The sequence below is a fragment of the Phocoena phocoena genome, chromosome 5, assembly GCF_963924675.1.
Source record: "Phocoena phocoena chromosome 5, mPhoPho1.1, whole genome shotgun sequence".
Taxonomy (NCBI): Eukaryota; Metazoa; Chordata; class Mammalia; order Artiodactyla; family Phocoenidae; genus Phocoena; species Phocoena phocoena.
In genome coordinates, this window is record NC_089223.1 from 67,805,594 (window position 1) to 67,826,704 (window position 21,111).

The 21,111-nt window shown below is 36.8% G+C and overlaps 1 protein-coding gene across 1 annotated transcript in view; it reads right to left on the reverse strand.

Annotated features, from left to right (window-relative positions):
- SLAIN2 (SLAIN motif family member 2) overlaps positions 1–21,111 on the reverse strand; it is a 78,895-nt gene that overhangs the window by 42,115 nt on the left and 15,669 nt on the right. Inside the window, exon 2 of the mRNA XM_065877952.1 lies at positions 2,613–2,761. Within this exon, the coding sequence (XP_065734024.1) occupies positions 2,613–2,761 (149 nt within the window). The remainder of the gene's footprint in view (positions 1–2,612; positions 2,762–21,111) is intronic.

Sequence of the window (21,111 nt, forward strand, 5' to 3'; positions counted from 1 at the left end):
TGCAAATCCTATCATTTCTTCTTCCTGCCAACACATACCATACCATTGAATAAAACCCTTCAGTATCTTCCCATTGCTTTTAGAATATTAGAATAAAGTCCAAAACCTTTAACATGGTCTCTAAGGTCTTGCAAAGTCTGGCTCCTACATATTGTTCTGACCTCATGTCCAGTTCCTCATGTACACCAGGCTCCCTCCCATATGCTCCCAAAGGCCTCCCACAGAGCCTTTGCACACGCTGTTCTCACCGCCTGGAACACTCTACTCCCTCTGTCGCCTTCCCCTTTAGCCCACTTAAATTTTCCTGAATCTTTAGGACTCAGGCCAAACATTACTTCCTGAAGTAAAATTCTAATTTCTCCAAGCTCAAAGCACTGTAGATCATTCTTTTATTACATATCACCAGTTATAAAAATTATTTTATTAACATGTTTCCCCTACTAGATGCCAAACTCCGTGAGTGCAGGTACAGTGTTAGTCTTTCTTCATCATGTATCTGCTACCCTTTCCCCAACGCCTGATATATAACAGGCTCTCAAAAAATATTGATTATATGCATAAATAAAGGAGATTAGTTTGAATAAAGATGATACTGGATATAGTATGAATGGATGAAATCATCAAAACAGAGAGAAATGGGGCAAAAGAGAGACCTGGGCAGATGGGGCGGGGGTGGGGGAAAGGCAGGAGGAATGGGAAGTTTAATGGGTACAGAATTTTAGTATGGGATAACAAAAAAGTTCTGGAGATAGAGAGTAGTGATGGCAATGTGAATGTACTTAATGCCACTGAACTGTATATTTAAAAATGGTGAAAGTGGGAAATTTGTGCTATATAAATATTATCCCCCCCCCCCAAAACACACACAAAAAGATGGGCAGAGAAGGGAGAAACTTTAAAGAAGACTGAAAAGAAAACCGGAGGGAGAATAAGGGTAAAAAAGATAATGCGCTATCAAAAAAACAAGAGAAGAATATCTTAGGAACACATGCTGGTACACTAAAGAGAAGCTGAGTATGATGCAGTAGAAAACGGCTGTGCTAGAATATAATAACTAAGTTCCTAGGAAGCTTTGCCTTATGAAAAAAAATACATTTAAAAAACAATCTTCCCTTTAACTTGGGAAAAGAGAGGTTTAGGACTACAAGGTTCAAACTTGCAACAGCCAAATTATTTTTCTTTAAATATATACAGCTATAGCTATTGCTCTGTGCATACAGCTATAAAATCTAAACACTGTTAAGCAGATCCAGTACTTGATTACACCTAGTTTTGGTTCAAGAGTAACAGCTTTTCTTACATGCTCCTACTATCTTTAATGCCTTTGTTATAATAAAGCAAAAAGCTACTCACTCCAATTGCTACTTTTGAAGTGCAACAGCTTTGGTTTTTTCTCCTATGTCCATCCCATACATTATTTTCTTATAATAACCACTGCTCCTGCCACAACAAACTACACTTTACTATATGACAGTTTAACTGTGTAGGCTCCCCCCTGCTTTTCCTGACCATTTGCAGCTTACACTCTAAAAAAGAGCACGTACCTCAATAATAAAGCCAAAAAAAAGCAATTTTAAGGACATGGCTGCCAAGTAAACACAAAGCAAAACTCTATTTAGGATTAGTAATCATGCATCAATCTTTTACTACATGAGCATTCCAGGAAATTGATATTCTTTTTTTTTTTTTGGCCTCGCTGCGAGGCTTGCAGTATCTTAGTTCCCTGACCAGGGACTGAACCAGGGCCCCAGCACTGAAAGCGTTGAGTACTGTCCACCGGACCCCCAGGGAATTCCCAGAAACTGATATTCTTTTTTTTAATTTAAAAAAATTTTTTGAAACTTATTTTTAAAAGATTGAGAGTAATTCCAAGAAAGAGTCAATAATATTTTTCCTACATTTCTAACACACTGGCATGCTACATTGAATGCCATAAAGAGTGACACATTTTGTCAGCTTTGTGAATGCTATTAAACAATAGAACATAAAAGCAGTTTAACTTAAAATGCCAAGTTAAAAAAAAAAAAAGAGGGGAAATGAATACATTTACTAAGCACTACCATGAGCCAGAAAAACATGCTAGGCTCTTTCAACATTATCATTTAATCCTTAAATAACACTTACAGGGTTCATCATGCTTATAAGAAAACTGAGCTTATAGGAGTTAAATAATTCGCAAAGTCACATAGCAACAAAGTGACAGAGTGAGAATGAGGGCTCTTTGGTTCTCAACTTGTATCTTTCTACCACATCAGAATTTCCCTGAGGCTGGTGAGATGATTTTAGATGATATCAGACAAAACATTTTTTAAAAATAATTTATTTTAGCTTGCACCAGAAAAAACCTTATTACATAAAATCCATTATTTCATGGATATTTTTTAGGATGAAGCTAAATAAAAATACGGAGATTTTTTTTAAAGGCTATTAAGAAAATAACAGAACAGGGTTATGTGCATATGGCAAAAACTCACGATGGCATGCACAATGTGATTTGGAAAACACCCCCTAAGCAAAGAACTGCCTTCCTAAAAACATACCAGTCAACATTTATCTGTTTTTTGATTAAAGAAAGCAAAGAGATGAATTTACAAGTAAAATTATAGACATACCTGACATAGTTTGATCAAGTTTGTGGATAAGAGACTTTTTAGCACATTCAACATCAGAACTTGGGTAATCCAAAACTTGCCTGCACCAAACTAAAGGACTAACTGATTTCTGCATTGGTGTAAGTTTTTTCTTTGGTGATGAATACAGCCTAGAAGAAAACAAAAAACAAAAACAAAAAAGGGTAATGTTAATTATTAAGCACAAGATTATAAAATAGGGATCCTTTGGAACAGATTTAAATTGGGGGATGGGGAGTAAAAACGATGGAGTATGTTTAAAATCACCCACATTTACTTTCTGCACAGGAAGAAAACGACACTACAATCATCAATATAAGCCCAAATCTCAACTATTAAATGAACCCAAATGAGGCCAACTGTCCAGTCCTAAAATGTGTCTTATTTTTCTCTTTTACTCTCATTTCAAAAACTATGAAGAAACATGTCTTTACAATATTTTATTCTGTTTTCAATAGTTCTTAACTCCCTAATATAACCATATCATTAAGTCCTGTCTAGAAGGCAGATAAATACCTTGCTTTCCAACTCCCAGTTCCCTTCCTACCACAAACCACACATTCACCATTAGTAATGTATTCCTTTTACTTAAGCAGTACCCACTCTGTAGCCCTTTTTTCAAATGATACGTCAGAGAAAAGCAATACATTAAAAAATCCTTAATAACAATATGAATCAATTTATGAAATTACTTCAGTTTCAGTAAAGAAGAAAGGAAAAGTATTTTATAAGCTCCTGGGGAAGGTATATAAAAACAAAAAGGTGAGAAGATACTTCCTACTTCATTTGTTTTTCCTCAGATTAGTTCAGATTACATCAATTGATGTTAATTTACTTCAAATGTGACTCTATACGAAAAATGTGAAGTTACTTGAATTCTAACCAGAGTGGTTTCCAAATTAAGACACTTAAGTGAAATCTATGATGTAAACAAAATTACTGCACTTCCAGATGGATGGGATGTAAAATCAGCTCCTTTACTGCATCTGACTAACTCATGGAGGATGGGGAAAAGGGAGAAAAAGTGCCCCATCTGACACTGCCTCCTCCTGTCTTGCTGATGCTGCATAGAGGTGGAGGTTCAGCTCTCCCACTGGGCCTCTATGACTTAATTTTAGCAGAAATAGGGGAATAAAGCAATATTTTTCAAGTTTTCTTGACAAGTAAAATCTTGACAATCTCAACTTATAAGTTACATTAGCCATCAATAAATTGGCTGTGTCCATCAGAAAACAGTCCCTCTTGACTGAACTGTATATTATTATTTAAGAAATTCAAAAGCATCAGTGAAAAAAATGTTTTTAGTAGGCAAATTGATAAGGGTAGGAAATAAAAAAAGATGGAAGAATACAAAATTACTCTTAAATTTTTAGCTGTTGTAACTGAAAGAATTATAGTGCCATTGACAAAAACAGGAAAGCTACCTACCATTTACCTGGTATAGGCGAGATTATGATGTTTTAAACTGATTTTGAATTATTGATGTTTTATTCATTTAGTTTATAGTAGTTTCTGTACTTTTAAAGATGCTAAAAGTACCTTACAACTTTTTTTAAAAACAGCCTTTTCAAGATGTAATTTACACGCCATAAAATTTGCCTGTGTAATTTCTGCACCATAAAATTCATTGTATAATTTGATGAATTTAGTATTCAGTTACCCGAACCATCACCACCATGTAATTTTAGAACATTTTTATCACCCTAAAAAGAAACCCCCTTTCGGTTTCTACCTCCAGCCCTAGGCAATAACAAATCTGCTTTCTGCTCCATGTTCTTTTCTAGACATTTCATATAAACAGAATCATACAATGTGTGTTTTGTGTGTCTGGCTTCTTGCACATGAATTGCCAAAATGTGAAAGAAAGAGTAATACACACTACTATATATAACTAATAAGGACCTACTGTATAGCACAGACTATAGTAGAGACAATGTTTTGTAATGGCATTTATGGGAAAAGAATATAAATGGACATACATGTATGTATAACTGATTCATTTTGCTGTACACCTGAAACACAATACTGTAAATCAACTATACTCCAATTAAAAAAAACAAAACAAAAAAGCCCAACATTTCCTAAAAGTTCTCAATACAAGGAAAACAATAATTTTCTTCTTCTTCCCCCCCTCTTTTGTATCTGTATGAGATGATGAATGTTAAATAAACTTATTGTGGTAATCATCTTGCAAAATACGTAAGTAATGTCATTATGCTGTACACCTTAAACTTATACAGTACTGTATCTCAATTATATCTCAATAAAACTAAAAAAAACGGAGTAAGCATTGCTACAAACACTACCAATATGAAAAGAATTGTAAGGAATATTTTGAAGAACTTTACGCCAACAAAACAGATAGACTGGAAGACTGGATAGACAAATTCCTAGAAAGATACCAGTTATCAAATGGGACTCAAGAAGAAATAGAGACTCTAAAGAGATTTATAAAAATAAATTGAATTAGTAATGAGAAATCTTCCTGTAAAGAAAAGCCCAGGCCCAGATGCCTTCACTTATTAATTTTATCAATACTAAGGAAAAGTAATGCCAATCCTATACAAACTCTTTCAGAAAATAGATCTAATGGTAAAAGACTGAATGCTTCTCCTAAGACTGGGAACAAAATTAAGAATGCACACTATCAACATCTCTATTCAATGTGGTACTACAGTGTCTAGCCAGTGCAGAAAGGCAAGAACAAGAAATTAACGCATCCATGTGGGAAAGAAAAAAGTAAAATTGTCTTTATTCACAGACAGTATGATCCTGTACATAGAAAATCCTTTGTAGGAATCTACTGAAAGCAAATGAAATCAACTAGACTTAATTAATGTGTTTAGCAAGGTCACAGGATATGAGATCAACAGGCAAAAAAAAAAAAAATCAACATATTTCTATATATCAATGAACTTAAATATGAAATAAATATAACAATTCCATTCACAAGAGCATCAAAAAGAATACTTACGAATAAATTTAACAAATGAAGTGCAAGAGTTGTACACGGAAAACAATAAAACATTGCTGAGAGAAATGAAAGAAGACTTAAATAAATGGAGAGATGTACCATGTTCCTAGATCTGAAGACTCAGTGTTGTCAAGATGTCAATTCTTCCAAACTGATCAACAGAATACAATCCCCACAAAAATGTCAGCAGGCATTTTTATAGAAATGGACAACCTAATTCTAAAAGTTACATGAAAATGTAAAGACAAAGAATGGCCAGAAGAATTCTGAAAATGAACAATCTTTTAAAAATTTTAAAATCTCTGGTCTTGCTCCCTTCCAATCCATTCTATATATTGAAGCCAAATTGTTTTCTGAAAAATGAATCTATTAATATTCCTCTGCTAAAAATTCTATGCCAGTTTCCTTTTGCCCTTATGATAGTTTTTCCAAAACACAGCCCCCATGGCCCTTGAAACACAGCAATGATCTAACTGTTGCAGTACCTTTTTTTTTTTAGCTACATTTCTCACCCTTCTCCACCACTCAAGTCTAAATAATAGCCATATGGTACTAATTTCTACTCCTGAAAAGCCCAACACTTTTGCTTCTAGGTCATTTTGTGCATGCTGTTCCCCTTGCCTTAAACAAACTCAATTCCACTTCTTGGTTACCTCACCCTCCCTTGCCCAACTTCGGCCAGCCCATTCGTACTTTCTACGAAGTCTCAACTTAAATGTCCCTTCTTCAAGGAAACCTTCCTTAAGTACCTGTCATAAGACTATATGAGGGGCTTCCCTGGTGGCGCAGTGGTTAAGAATCCACCTGCCAATGCAGGGGACACGGGTTTGAGCCCTGGTCCGGGAAGATCCCACATGCTGCGGAGCAACTAAGCCCGTGCACCAAAACTACTGAGCCCTCGTGCCACAACTACTGAAGCCCGAGAGCCTAGAGCCCATGCTCCGCGACAAGAGAAGCCACTGCAATAAGAAGCATGCGCACCAACACAAAGAGTAGCCCCCGCTTTGCCGCAACTAGAGAAAGCCTGCGCTCAGCAACAAAGAACCAATGCAGCCAAAAATAAATACATAAATAAAAAATTTTAAATGTGTTACGGGGCAATAAAAATGCTACAATATGGATAAACCACAAAAACATTAAACTAAGTAAAAGAAGTCAGCCACAAAAGACCACATACTGCATGATACCATTCATATGGAATGTCTAGAATAGGCAAATCTATGAGACAAAATAGATTGGTGGTTGCCCAGGGATGGGAGAGGGGATGGGGAGAGAGAAATGGGAAATGACTGCTAATGGGTACAAAGATCCTTTCTGGGATACTGAAAATATTCTAAACCAAGATTATGGTCATGGTTGTACTATTCTGTAAATAAACTAGAAATCACTCAATACTAAAAACAGGTAAATTTTATGTATGTAAATTCTATCTTAATAAAGCTGTTTAAAAATGTTAGAAATAATTGGTCTTTCAAGATGTTGCTTTTTCCCTTAGGACAATTATTACAAAGGAATTAAACACCATTAAATATAATTTATGTCTATTGTTAATAGTGAGAGAACTAGTAAAGATGTAATTAAGAATATGAATGTTATGAAACTGATCATAACAAATCATATTTTGTCCGATATGTCACACATACCTGTATAATATGACTGGTGATAAAAACAACTAAGAATATAACTATTTTGTAAAAGTAACAACTTTAGGGACTTCCCTGGTGGTGCAGTGGTTAAGAATCTGCCTGCCAATGCAGGAGACACAGGTTTGATCCCTGGTCCAGGAGGATTCCACATGCCGTGGAGCAATTAAGCTCGTGAGCCACAACTACTGAGCCTGTGCTCTAGAGCCTGAGCCACAGCTACTGAACCTGTGTGCCGCAACTACTGAGGCTCACGTGCCTAGAGCCCGTGCTCAGCAACAAGAGAAGCCACCGCAATGAGAAATGAGAAGCCCACGCACCGCAACGAAGAGTAGCCCCCGCTCACCACAACTAGAGAAAGCCCGCGCGCAGCACTGAGGACCCAACGCAGCCAAAAATTAAAAAACAAAACAAAACAAAAAAAGTTTAATAATATAGAAATGTATAAATGTAAGGAGTGATAATAACCTCCCTCCCCCTACCAATTCTATCCTCCCAAGTTATTTACAGTTTGCAGTATGTCTCTTGGGACTTTTTTATGCATACACATAGCAGACATATTATAAAAGACAGAGATAGGATGGGAAATTGGAGACACTTTACTGAATTTATAGTAACCACAGTAATCACTTTTCATGTTGCAGTCAGCTGAAAGTAGGCTAATAAAGCTAAGAACAACAAAGATTTAACTTTATTTAAAGTAAAAATAAAAATTATATCAAAACTGTTATTGAAATAAATTTCTGTAGATTGGTATGGAAACTTTTTACAGGCTAAGGAAAATCATCAGATTTTAATACCTCAAAATCATACTTCTCTATTTACTGAGTAAGGTGTATTCAAGGCAAAAGAAAAGAGCCTCTGTCTTCACAAAGTTCAATGTATATTCCCTGCAATAGTAATGACATTTACAGACTTATATATTTGCATCTGAATGAACCCTGAACAAAACACCAATGATTACAATGTTTTTTAAGTGCATATGAAAAAAGATAAAGGAAACATAACAAAGTAAGTTCAAAGTGGCCATTTTGAGATTGTAATTTTGTTTCTATTCTTATAATTTTATGGGGTTTTTTTTCAGATTGGAAATTTGAATTTATTTTTATTATTTATTTTTAATCTTTATTTTATATTGGAGTATAGTTGATTTACAATGTTGTGTTAGTTTCAGGTGTACAGCTAAGTGATTCAGTTATACATATACGTATATCCATTATTTTCATATTCTTTTCCCATATAGGTTATTACAGAATATTGAGTAGAGTTCCCTGTGCTATACAGTAGGTCCTTGATTACCTACTTTATACACAGTAGAGTGTATATGTTAATCCCAAACTCCTAATTTATCCCTTCCCCCGACATTTCCCCTTTGGTAACCACAGGTTTGTTTTCGAAGTCTGTGAGTCTGCTTCTGTTTTGTAAATAAGTTCATTTTTATCACCTTTTTTTTAGATTCCACATATAAGTGATATCATATATTTGTCTTTCTCTGCCCAACTTACTTCACTTAGTATGATAATCTCTAGGTCCATCCGGAAAGGCTTGAATTTTTTTTAAAATTTTTTATTCAAGTGTAGTTGATTTACAACGTTATGTTAGCGTACAGCAAAGTGAATCAGTTATACATATACATATATCCACTCTTTTTTAGATTCTTTTCCCATATAGGTCATTACAGAGTATTGAGTAGCATTCCCTGTACTATACAGTAGGTCAAGGAAAGGCTTATATTTAAATCAGGGTGATGGAAAGGCTTAAAGGTCTGCCCAGAATGTGGAATCAATGGATCAGAGTTGGTGGTCTGTGGAGTAACTTCTTCAGAAAAGGCACTGGGAACAAGACCAAGGGTTGAGTAAAGACGGACAGATATGTCAAAGGGGTATTGCAGAAGGCTAAAGTTGGTCAGCTACACAAGGGAGCAGAGGAACAAGAAATAGATGTAGGTTGAACTCATTTACTGTTTCTTTTAAGTTAATTTTGATTGGAGTATAGCTGCTTTATAATGTTGTGTTAGTTTCTGCTATACAGCAAAGTTAATCAGTTATACGTACACATATATCCTCTCCTTTTTTAGATTTCCTTCCCATTTAGGTCACCACAGAGCATTGAGTAGAGTTCACAGTGCTATACAGTATGTTCTCATTAGTTATCTATTTTACACATAGTAGTGTATATAAGTCAATCCCAATCTCCCAATTCATTCCACACCCCCCTTCCCGCCTTGGTATCCATAAGTTTGTTCTCCACATCTGTGTCTCTATTTCTGCTTTGCAAATAAGTTCATCTGTACCATTTTCTAGATTCCACATGTAAGAGATATTATATGCTATTTGTTTTTCTCTTTCTGACATTTCACTTTATATGACAGTCTCTAGGTCTATCCAAGTCTCTACAAATGGCACTATTTCATTCCTTTTTATGGCTGAGTAATATTCCATTGTATATGTTTTTTTAAAAACTTTTATTAATAAAAGTATCTTTGGCCATACCCACACCTAAATATAATTTAATAAGCTATTAGGATACCTTGCTTTATAATGATTTAACAACCTTCCTGAGTCAATGTGAAATAATAATTAATGTTATTATTAATCAAGGGCTTATTACATGCCAGGCATGGTTTCAGTATTTTATTTATTTATTTATTTTGGCTGCACCAGATTTTAGTTCCCCAACAAGGGATCGAACCCAGCCCCCCAGCATTAGGAGTTAAGAGTCTTGCCCACTGGACCACCAGGGAAGTTCCTCAGTATTTAAAGTATACTAACCCTTTCAATCTTCCCAATAAGCTTATGAGATAGGTACTAATATAATCCCTGTTTTACAGATGAGGTCAATGAGGCACAGTGAGCTAAATGACTTGTCCAAGGTGACATAGCTCTTAAGTGGCAAAACCAGGATTGCTTCAGAACCTAAGCTCTTAACTTTACCAACTAATACTTTACATACTTTACCAACTAATACATTGTTCTAAAAGAATGTACAAGATCCTTGACTTAAAGGCTTCAATATAGTAATCATTCTAATGGCCTCCTGCTGTTCCCTGCTCTCTTCTAAGCCTTATGAACCACAAAATATAAAGTTGTAATAGATCCCACTATTAAATACAATAAAAAAAATCACAACTCAATTGAAGAAAAATATCTTCAGTTCATATGTAGTAAGAGTCTTTTTGAAATTTTAGTAATAAATAATAGTGGTAATTATTTACAAGGCAAATTCATTAATAAAGTCTTAGAACAGTTTACAAGCCCTGAAGTGACAATAGCTGCAGGGCAGGATACAGATATAAACTGCTGGTATGATAGCAGAACACAACATGGTGAATCAACAAACAGGGCAGAGCAAGCAGAACAGACTGAAGAAAAGTTTTAAAGTAGTAAATCCCAAACTTTTAGACAGTGACACTCTATGCTTCCATTTTCATTTCATGATTCTCTTGATTCTCATTCTGGTATGGCATGGGTTTTTTAATTTTAAGAGTATCAAAACAATTTTGATATTCCTTGGGATGCCACAAAACTGAGGTTGGAAATTACTTCTTTAAAGAGACAAACATCTAGTGTTGAGGCATAATTGTGTACTGCTGGGAGACCAACTGGGAGTGTAGCAATCAGAAAATGAGTTGTTTTGTTTTGAGAAAAGACATCAGGAAGACTGGAAGTCTCAAACTATACCAGACTGCAAATTGTGGCAACAGCTGCAAAGAAAGAGACAGTTTTAATGTATATTGACTAATACATACCTGCTTAGCTACAATTGCATACATAGATAGCAATTACAAAAAAATAAATAATTAAATAAAATATCAGGTAATTAAAGTGCTAAAGAAAATTTGGCGATATCTTTACGCTACGCCACAGTAGGAAGAGAGAATACACTATACTCTGCTTATAGAACTAAAGTTAATATTAAGACCAGCCCAGGGACTTCCCTGGTGGCGTAGTGGTTAAGAATCCACCTGCTCATGCAGGGGACATGGGTTTGAGCCCTGGTCCGGGAAGATCCCACATGCTGCGGAGCAACTAAGCCCGTGTGCCACAACTACTGAGCCCGTGTGCCACAACTACTGAAACCCACGTGCCTAGAGCCCGTGCTCTGCAACGAGAAGCCACCACAATGAGAAGCCCGTGCACTGCAACAAAGAGTAGCCCCTGCTCTCCGCAACTAGAGAAAGTTCGCACACAGCAATGAAGACCCAACGCAGCCAAAAATAAATAAATAAATTTATTAAAAGCAAAAAACCTTTAAAGAAAAAAAAAAGGCAACCCAGACATTCTCTTTTCTCTTTTTTTTTTTTTTTTTTTTAAAGTTTTTGGCCATCCTGAATGGCATGTGGGATCTTAGTTCCCCCAACCAGGGATCGAACCCCGCACCCCTTGCAGTGGGAGTGTGGTGTCTTAATCACTGGACCACAAGGGAAGTCCCATCTCTTCTCTTTTTCTTTTGAGTTACATAGAAAGATAAGAATGGGTATGTGAGGATTCCTTATTATTAAAGTGTACGGGATACCAAGATGGTTAAAATGCATAAAATACATTTGGGGGGATGGGGGAAAGTAGTTGTGTGTGTATATATAAGCTATATATAATTGTTTAACCCTCTCTCACATAGCACTCCAAGCATCTCAGGGACAGGAATATTTCACATCATTCCTTATGCCTCACCCTCACCCCCAAAGAAAACTGCCTGGCACACAGTATTATAGAAACGGAAGACCATATTGCAGAATGAATGAAGGAAATAATTATACAAAAATTCATAATAGAGTACTGCCTTTTTCCTGAAAACTTATAATCATGGAAATTCTACAGTTATACTTGATGTACCAGTTGGGGACCCCAGTTATAAGATCAGCAGAACTAAATTCTTCCTGTTTTAATTCATATCCATTTCTACCCTCCTCATTCCTTTCAAAATACCCATAACCACTGACCAGGATCTCTCTCAAGTGACAGTAATCAAATTATCCCAGTGTCTTTAAGAGGCTAAATTTAACCTATTCTCCAGTCCCTTAACTTTCTTCCCTTTCCTACTAGTTTTCTCAAGATCACTTATTAATTACCAAAGCTAGAAGTGATGACATGAGGATCTGAAAATACACATTATAAGTGTAAAACCTGAGCTCTTCACACACTTCCTATATCACATTATTTTTGTTATTTTATCAACTGCTGCCTCACAAGATATAACCATATATTTATTCCTACTATTTTATGTCTACCAGAAACTTTTTTATTATTATTGGGTTTTTTTTGGCCTTGCCACGTTGGTAGTGAAAGTGCTGATGAGTCCTAACCACTGGACAGCCAGGGAATTCCCAGAAACTCTTTTTTTTTTTTGTGGTACGCGGGCCTCTCACTGTTGTGGCCTCTCCCGTCACGGAGCACAGGCTCTGGACGCGCAGGCTCAGCGGCCATGGCTCACGGGCCCAGCCGCTCCGCGGCATGTGGGATCTTCCCGGACCGGGGCACGAACCCGCATCCCCTGCATCGGCAGGCGGACTCTCAACCACTGCGCCACCAGGGAAGCCCCCAGAAACTCTTTTAATTTGAGTAAGTCTTTTGTTTGTTTCATCATAACCAATCATCATTTTTTGGACATACAATATGTTCTAATAGTTTTAGTACTAATTTTTCTCCTGGGTGTTAGTCACAGAGCTGTAAGTGCTTACTATAGACATTGTCTCAAAATCAAATATCCCCAAACAAACCTAAAATGACACCATTATTTTTTCCAGTCAACAAATGAAAATTTTTGTAATGACCTTGACTGTTTTCTCACTCCATACATTCAATCAACACATTCTATCGATTCATTAAACTGGTTTCCCCACACCTACCAGACTTTCAACCTTCCAATCCATCCTCTACTACCACTTAGCTCTCCAAAACACAGGTCAGGATAAACATTGTTTCACAGCTCAAAAACTTTCTCACTGGATGTACTCCCCAGCTTAATTTTCAAGATCCTGTGTTTTCGATGCAAAACTACATCCTTGATCTTCTCTCTCAAGTACTCCAATAAAAAAACCCTCTTGTCCAGCCAAAATGGCCAAATAAATGTTCACTTCACACATCTGTTAAACCACAGATGTGTCTTTGCTTATAGCTCTTTTTACTACAGGGGCAAAAATAATTTCCTTTCCATTTTCCTTGTCTAACCCAAGCCTTACCTCTAGACCAATTCAAGACTTTCCATTTTTCATGAGGCTTTCCAACTGCCACAGTTCTTCTGACTACTCCTTATCATCTTAACACAGTGCTCTACTCATAGTAGGTACTCAATAAATGTTTTATGATTACTCCCATGGTGACTGTTCATCCCAGTTTGCCCAGGTGTAAGTCCTCATTTAAACCTGTTGTTTTGGCGTCTCAGCACTCCCTTGACTCTCAAATAGTTTGTACAATAAATCACAATCATTTTAATTTTTCCTAATTTTCAGAACATTATTTTATGACTTAGAAATGTAAATGGAGAAAAGTTACTAGAATAAGATACTTATTCCTGCAATACAGCACTAAATATTTCTGGTCAAGTAGACACCGTAAGTATGCTTTAAGGCAATACTTGGGGTGATTTTGCCCCCAGGAAACATCTGGCAATGTCTGACATTTTTGCTTGGCCAGGGATGTTGCTAGACATCATACCACACACAGCACAGCCCTCACAACAAAGAATTTATCTGGCCCCAAACGTCGATACCCTTATATAAGAAAGCAAGATCAAAATGATATTTGTAAACAATGTAGATGTTTTATAAGAGGAACTAAACAAATCTGATCTTTATTCATTTAGCTTGAGATGATTGTTTTCATGCAATCAATTGTAAGTGGTTGGGATGAAATGAAAAGACTATCATTATGGACTCAATACTTTGGTTTGAATTTCAGTTTTGCTATGTGTGTCTGGGCCCAAGAGGCTGGTAAAGATCAGAGGTTCAGTTTTCTAGCCCACAAAAGTACCTACGCCTTCTCTTTCCACCTACATACTATTGCCACACTAATCTTTCCAAAACACCATTTTGTTAAGGATATTCCGACACTCAAAAATCTCCTAGATTTCACAAGCAATCCACAGTATGGTCTCCAACCCAATGATTCAAATTTCTTACTTGTTCCCCAGCAAATTTGTATCTTCACAGACTTCGCTTTACCCTACTCAAATGAAGCACTCATTCTTTTCCCTGCACTTTTCGATTCTGACAGAGCGGCAAGAAATACCCTTCCGCCTATCTGTACCTAAATCCTAAGTCTCAGCTCTCACATTCAAGTCCATATAAACCTTTCTGCTGTGAACTCTCATTGCTGATCAGAGAGGACCGAATTCTGTGTTCATTCTGTCTCCAAGCTAAACTCTAAGCACTTGAAGGCTTAGTATCAAGCCACAGTCATTTAAACAAATGTTTATGTGGCAGCTACCACTGGCCAGGCATGGTGCTCAACAGGAATTCAAAAATGAATTAAGGGGTTTCCCTGGTGGCGCAGTGGTTGACAGTCTGCCTGCCGATGCAGGGGACATGGGTTCGTGCCCCGGTCTGGGAAGATCCCACATACCGCGTGGAGCAGCTAGGCCCGTGAGCCATGGCTGCTGAGCCTGCGTGTCCGGAGCCTGTGCTGCGCAACGGGAGAGGCCACAACAGTGAGAGGCCTGCGTACTGAAAAAAAAAAAAAAAAAAAAAAAGAATCAAGACAAAATTAAATGATTATACTTCTCATCGTGCTGGTTGTTAGCTCTCTCAGTCATAGGGGGTACTACCATAGAAACCTACAGCGCCTGCTCAACAAGTTCCAAACCTCTAGATTCAGGTTTCTAGGACTTATCTGTTTTTTTGGATTTTATTTTTTAATTCTCTCCAGATCAGCCCCAGCTAAAAATAACCTATGGCAAACAAGAGTTTCACTATGAGAAGTCAACGCAAGACCCATTATCTCCCTCCAAGGGGGGAAATTAGCAGGCTCACTCAAAAGATAGTCACATCCTAAAATTACTAAAGTACTCTCTCTATATCTACTAGTTATTAATAAATACATAAAATATAATCTCTATAATTATAAAATGCAGTACGAATTAGGCACTAAATGCATTATACTTAAAAACCTCCTCACTAACTTGATAGCATCTATTAAATTCCATTCCTCAAATTTATCAGACTCATAGGTCATTTGTGGACTTAGCCTGGCCCACACCTGCTTCTTTTTTTTTGTATATATAAATTTATTTATTTTATTTTTGGCTGTTTTGGGTCTTTGTTGCTGCGAGTGGGCTTTCTCTAGTTGCAGAAGCGGGCTTCTCACTGCGGTGGCTTCTCTTTTTGCAGAGCATGCGCTCTAGGCGTGTGGGCTTCAGTAGTTGTGGCTCGCAGGCTCTAGAGCGCAGGCTCAGTAGTTGTGGTGCATAGGCTTAGTTGCTCCACGGCATGTGGGATCTTCCTGGACTAGGGCTTGAACCTGTGTCCCCTGCATTGACAGGCGGATTCTTAACCACTGTGCCACCAAGGAAGCCCCACCCCCTGCTTCTTATTCACGCTTTTCAAACAAAACAACGCTTAACAGCCACACATGGTTGGGTACTTTCTACTTCTCTCACAGGCAGATGAGCAGAAGTTCATGAATGGAGCAGTGGAGGGCTGTGTGTGGGAGAGATTTCCTTCTAGTAACTGTAGAAGTGGGACATGGTTTGATTCATCCTCATGAATTCTAAACCTCTAATTTTTAACTAAACACTATTTGTCTCTCTCCAAATATTTGCATAAACTTCATTATCTTGCTTCTATTATTTCCCACATTTCAAGGAGATATAATCACTTTTTTCTTTTCCTGCCTATAGTTCCTTAATACCCTCAAGAAATCTCAATTTTACTCCAGAATTTGAACCTTTTCCAAGATCAAAGCAAATTGTATGTTTTGCATTTATTGAGCCTTCCTCTTAAATAAGCTAATTTGTTCCTAAAGGTATCCATTTCCTCCATAATTTAGATTCCCAAATGAAAGAGCACAGAGGATGTGATTTTACGTAAATAGAACAGGCAAAATAAGAACTTACATTACTAAAAGCCTTAAAACCTAAATGCTTCTACAAGTTCATTTTTGCTACTAAACTATCACAACAGGAGTCAACATGCAGTGTGCTCTGGCTAGTACAAGTCATTACTATAAGGAACAGAACATTACTGTAACTCAATTCATTTACATTGAGACACTATTTAATGCTATTTACTACCCAAATTATTTTATTTTAAATCATGTCGAAATTAAACTGATTTACAGATATACTTATAGATATGGTCCTAGCAGAAAGGCAAGGAGGCAGGAATCTGGGTAAATAAAAGAGAAGGGAATGAGCCCTTTTAGGCTACCAGGGCATCGGCACCACCAAGGACCCTGGAAAGTTTGGCATAGGGATTTGCATGCAGAGTAGTCCCAAAAATGAGACTGAGGAGAGCAGCAACATCAGTAACCCCAAAGACTCACAAAATGTGAACTTTGAAATTCCTTATCTGATATTCCTGGAAAGTAAGGAAGTTTGGGTTTTTCCCCCTCAACAAAAACAGACTACAAATCACAGCAATATCTTTTTTGATCCACCTCCTAGAGTAATGAAAATAAAAACAAAAATAAACAAATGGGACCTAATTAAACTTCAAAGCTTCTGCACAGTAAAGGAAACCATAAACAAAAAGACAACCCACAGAATGGGAAAAATATTTGCAAATGAAGTGACCGACATGGGATTAATCTCCAAAATATACAAACAGCTCATGCAGCACAGTATCAAAAAAACAAAAAACCCAATCCACAAATGGGTGGAAGATCTAAATAGGCATTTCTCCAAAGAAGACATACAGATGGCCAAAGAGCACATGAAAAGATGCTCAACGTCACTAATTACTGGAGAAAAGCACATCAAAACTACAATGAGGTATCACCTCACACCGGTCAGAATGGCCATCATCAAAAAATATATAAACAATAAATCTGGAGAGGGTGTGGAGAAAAGGGAACCCTCCTATACTGCTGACAGGAATGTAAATTGGTACAACCATTATGGAGAACAGTATGGAGGTTCCCTGAAAAACTAAATACAGAACTACCATACGGGGGACTTCACTGGTGGCACAGTGGTTAAGACTCTGCACTCCCAATGCAGGGGGCCCGGGTTCGATCCCTGGTCAGAGAACTAGATCCCACATGCGTGCTGCAACTAAGAGTTCGCATGCCACAACTAAGGAGCCCGCCTGCCACAACCCAGTGCAACCAAATAAATAAATAAATACTTAAAAAAAAAAAAAAACTACCATATCATATAGCAATCCCACTCCTGGGAGAAAACCATAATTCAAGAAGATACATGCACCCCAATGTTCACTGCAGCACTATTCACCATGGCCAAGACATGGAAGCAACCTCAATCAACGTCCATCGACAGAGGAGTGGGCAAAGAAGATGTGGTAGACATATACAATGGAATGTTAGTCAGCCATAAAAAAAGAATGAAACAGTGCCATTTGCAGCAACATGGAGGGATCTAGAGATTATCATACTGGGTGAAGTCAGACAAAGACAGATATCACATGATATCCCTTATACGTGGAATCTAAAAAAGAAATGGTACAAATGAACTTATTTACAAAACAGAAATGGAGTCACAGATGTAGAAAACAAACTTATGGTTACCGGGGGGAAAGGGGGAGGAGGGATAAAGGGAGATTGGGATTGATGTATACACACTACTACATATAAAATAGATAACTAGTAAGAACCTACTATATAGCACGAAGAACTCTACTCAATATTCTATAATGACCTATATGGGAAGAGAATCTAAAAAAGAGTAAGTGTATGTCTATGTATAACTGATTCACTTTGCTGTACACCTGAAACTAACACAACATTGTAAATCAACTACACTCCAATAAAAATTAAAAAAAAAGACTACATACTTTAGGTAAATCTGATAAACTTGTTAATATTTGCACTTGTGGAATCTCATTTTTAAAATGCAAAGTTAAAAACAAGAATAACGGATAAGATCATACACATCAGCTGACTTGGGCTCCAGTTCTATCAAAAACACATGTCTAAACTTACTGGAACCAAAATTTGTTCATCTGTGAAATATAATCTTACTGATTCTAAGTAACAAGGAAAACATCAATGGCTTTTCAATGTATCATGCTGTATTATGGTCCCTACCCTATGTGACTACAGAGTAATGAAACTGACTTAAATCAGTAAGACTTACCAGGATTTTTTTAAATTATAAAAACAATTTGTGGGCTTCCCTGGTGGCGCGGTGGTGGAGAGTCCACCTGCCGATGCAGGGGGCATGGGTTCGTGCCCCGGTTCGGGAGGATCCCATGTGCCGCGGAGCGGCTGGGCCTGTGAGTCATGGCCGCTGAGCCTGTGCGTCCAGAGCCTGTGCTCCGCGAGGGGAGAGGCCACAGCAGTGAGAGGCCCGTGTACCGCAAAAAAAAAAAAAAGAAAGGAAAAAGCAATTTGTGTTCATAACAGAAATTTGAGAAATTACAAAAAGTACAAAGAAGTATAAAACAAGGTGTGACAGTTATCCTACAAAAGAGAGAATTTTAAAACTGATTTTAAACATCAGATACTGTATCTGGACAGAATTTTCTTTAATTCATTCATGGGAGAGTACAGTTTAAATATTGCCATTATGCAGAGTATGTATGAAATTCCTCATTTGTAACTGGCATAGGGGTCATGCAAGTCATGCAAGAAATTTGGTCTCATTATTTTACCTCGTTCACCTCATTTCAACTTAACATCATTGACAATCAGATTGATTCAATTTAATATAACTGAATTCTTACTACACACAAGATTCTGAGAGCCTGTTCCGACACACAAAGATGAATATGATACTGCTTCCTCTGCTTAAAATGCTCACCATCTAGACAAGACAAAGTATGAGGTTGTGGTGTTACATATACTCTAAAAAGATATATAAACAGTGACAGGCAACACTGAAGAGGAAGTAAACCAAGTGGGAAATTTATAACTTCAGAAAGGAAAGAAGAAAGGTACTCTCTACAGAACGAAAATTAAAAGGTAACAGGCATGAATGTTTATGAAGTTTTCTGACAACAGCAAGAAAATCCAGGAAAAAGGTGAATTGGAGTTGGACTGCTGAGGACTTCAAATATCTTGCTAACCCATTTTTATTCACGAGGCATAATAATGACTTTAACAGTTTTCAAAATTCAAACCTACCCTCAAAAGGAAAAGAATCTGCTCTTACTATGGATATTTGGAGAAATGTGCCATAGATTTAGGAAAAGAAAAATCCATGATGCTTACATTGCTAAAGATCTTTCCCACATTTAAGCTTAGCAATTTGTGTTAGGGTATCTTATGTTCCAAAATAGATGACAATATTTTAATCACAGAAACACAGATTAAAAGAACACTTAGAAATAACCAAATTTAACTTTTACCTCTTTGAAACATCCCTTGTCACAGGACCATTAAGCAGTCTTTACTGCTAAAGGTTACTCACACTTTTTAAAGGCAGTCTATACTATCTAGGAACAGCTCTACTTCTTCCTTATACTAAATAAATATTTGCTTACCTCTAAGGTATACCTATTGTTCTAGTAATGATCTCCAGAGTTATACAGAATAAGTCTAAAAAATCTATCTACAGGTTAAATAAATCAAGATCAAATGTTTTATCAGGCACGGTTTTCAGGATTGGTATGAATCTCAACGCACTGTATTAGCTATGTGACTTCGAGTTTAGTTTCCTTACCTGTAAGATATGGATAACATGACACCTGCTACAACACAGATGAATTCTGAAGAGACAATGATAAATGAAATAAGCCAGACACTAAAAGATAAATACTATATGATTCCACTTATACGAGGTACCTAGAATAGTCAAATTCATAGACACAGAATGTAGAATGGTGGTTGCCAGGGGCTGGGGGCAGGGAGAATAGGGGAATGGGGAATTACTATTTATACAGAGTTTCAGTTTGTAAAGTTCTAGAGATGGACGGTGGTGATGACTGCACAACAATGTAAATGTATTTATATGCCACTGAACTGTACACTTAAAAGTGATTAAAATGGTAATTTTTGTCTTGTATATTTTGCCCCAATTGAAAAAAATGGGGATAACAATAACTACAACTCAAAATTGTGCAGATTAAATTATTTAACATGCATAAAATGCCTTATACAATACTTGGTATATAGAACATGCTTAAACAATAATGATTGTAATATATTTTACCAATCATGTGGCCCTTCTTGGCCAAATTCAATTTTTCAAGAAAGCAAGAAAATGCATCATCATGTCTCTAAGTGTTCCCAGCACTGCAATGCTCACACATAGGGGGGCCTAAGTATTTTTTCCATTAAAGAAAAAAAAAATGTAAACCCATGTTAGAATCACTGGAAAACCACTGCTAAGAAGGGAATAAAATGATCATCTAGATGTATAACTTCTGATTCATTTAAAACACACACACACACACACACACACACACACACACGAACCACGTTACTTTAAAGTAACATCTCCCTGGTATAGAAGAGTCTAGAAAACAAAACTTCAAGATGTTAATCAGTGAATGACTGCCAAATTATAAGTGGTGGCAATTATACAAATTAAATTGCTTTATAAACCTAGGCTCATCATATTAAATCACAGGCAAATTCTACCAATGGTCCCCTACAAAAAGCATACATAAAACAAAAAGGTCAAGTAGTAAAAGTCCATTAACAGAAGTGAAAGGCTATGAGAGAAAAACATACAGTAAGAAAAAACCACAGACATATCTACCTCTGAGTTAGGGAAGTTTATCCATACAATTTATTGATGAGAAGTCAGC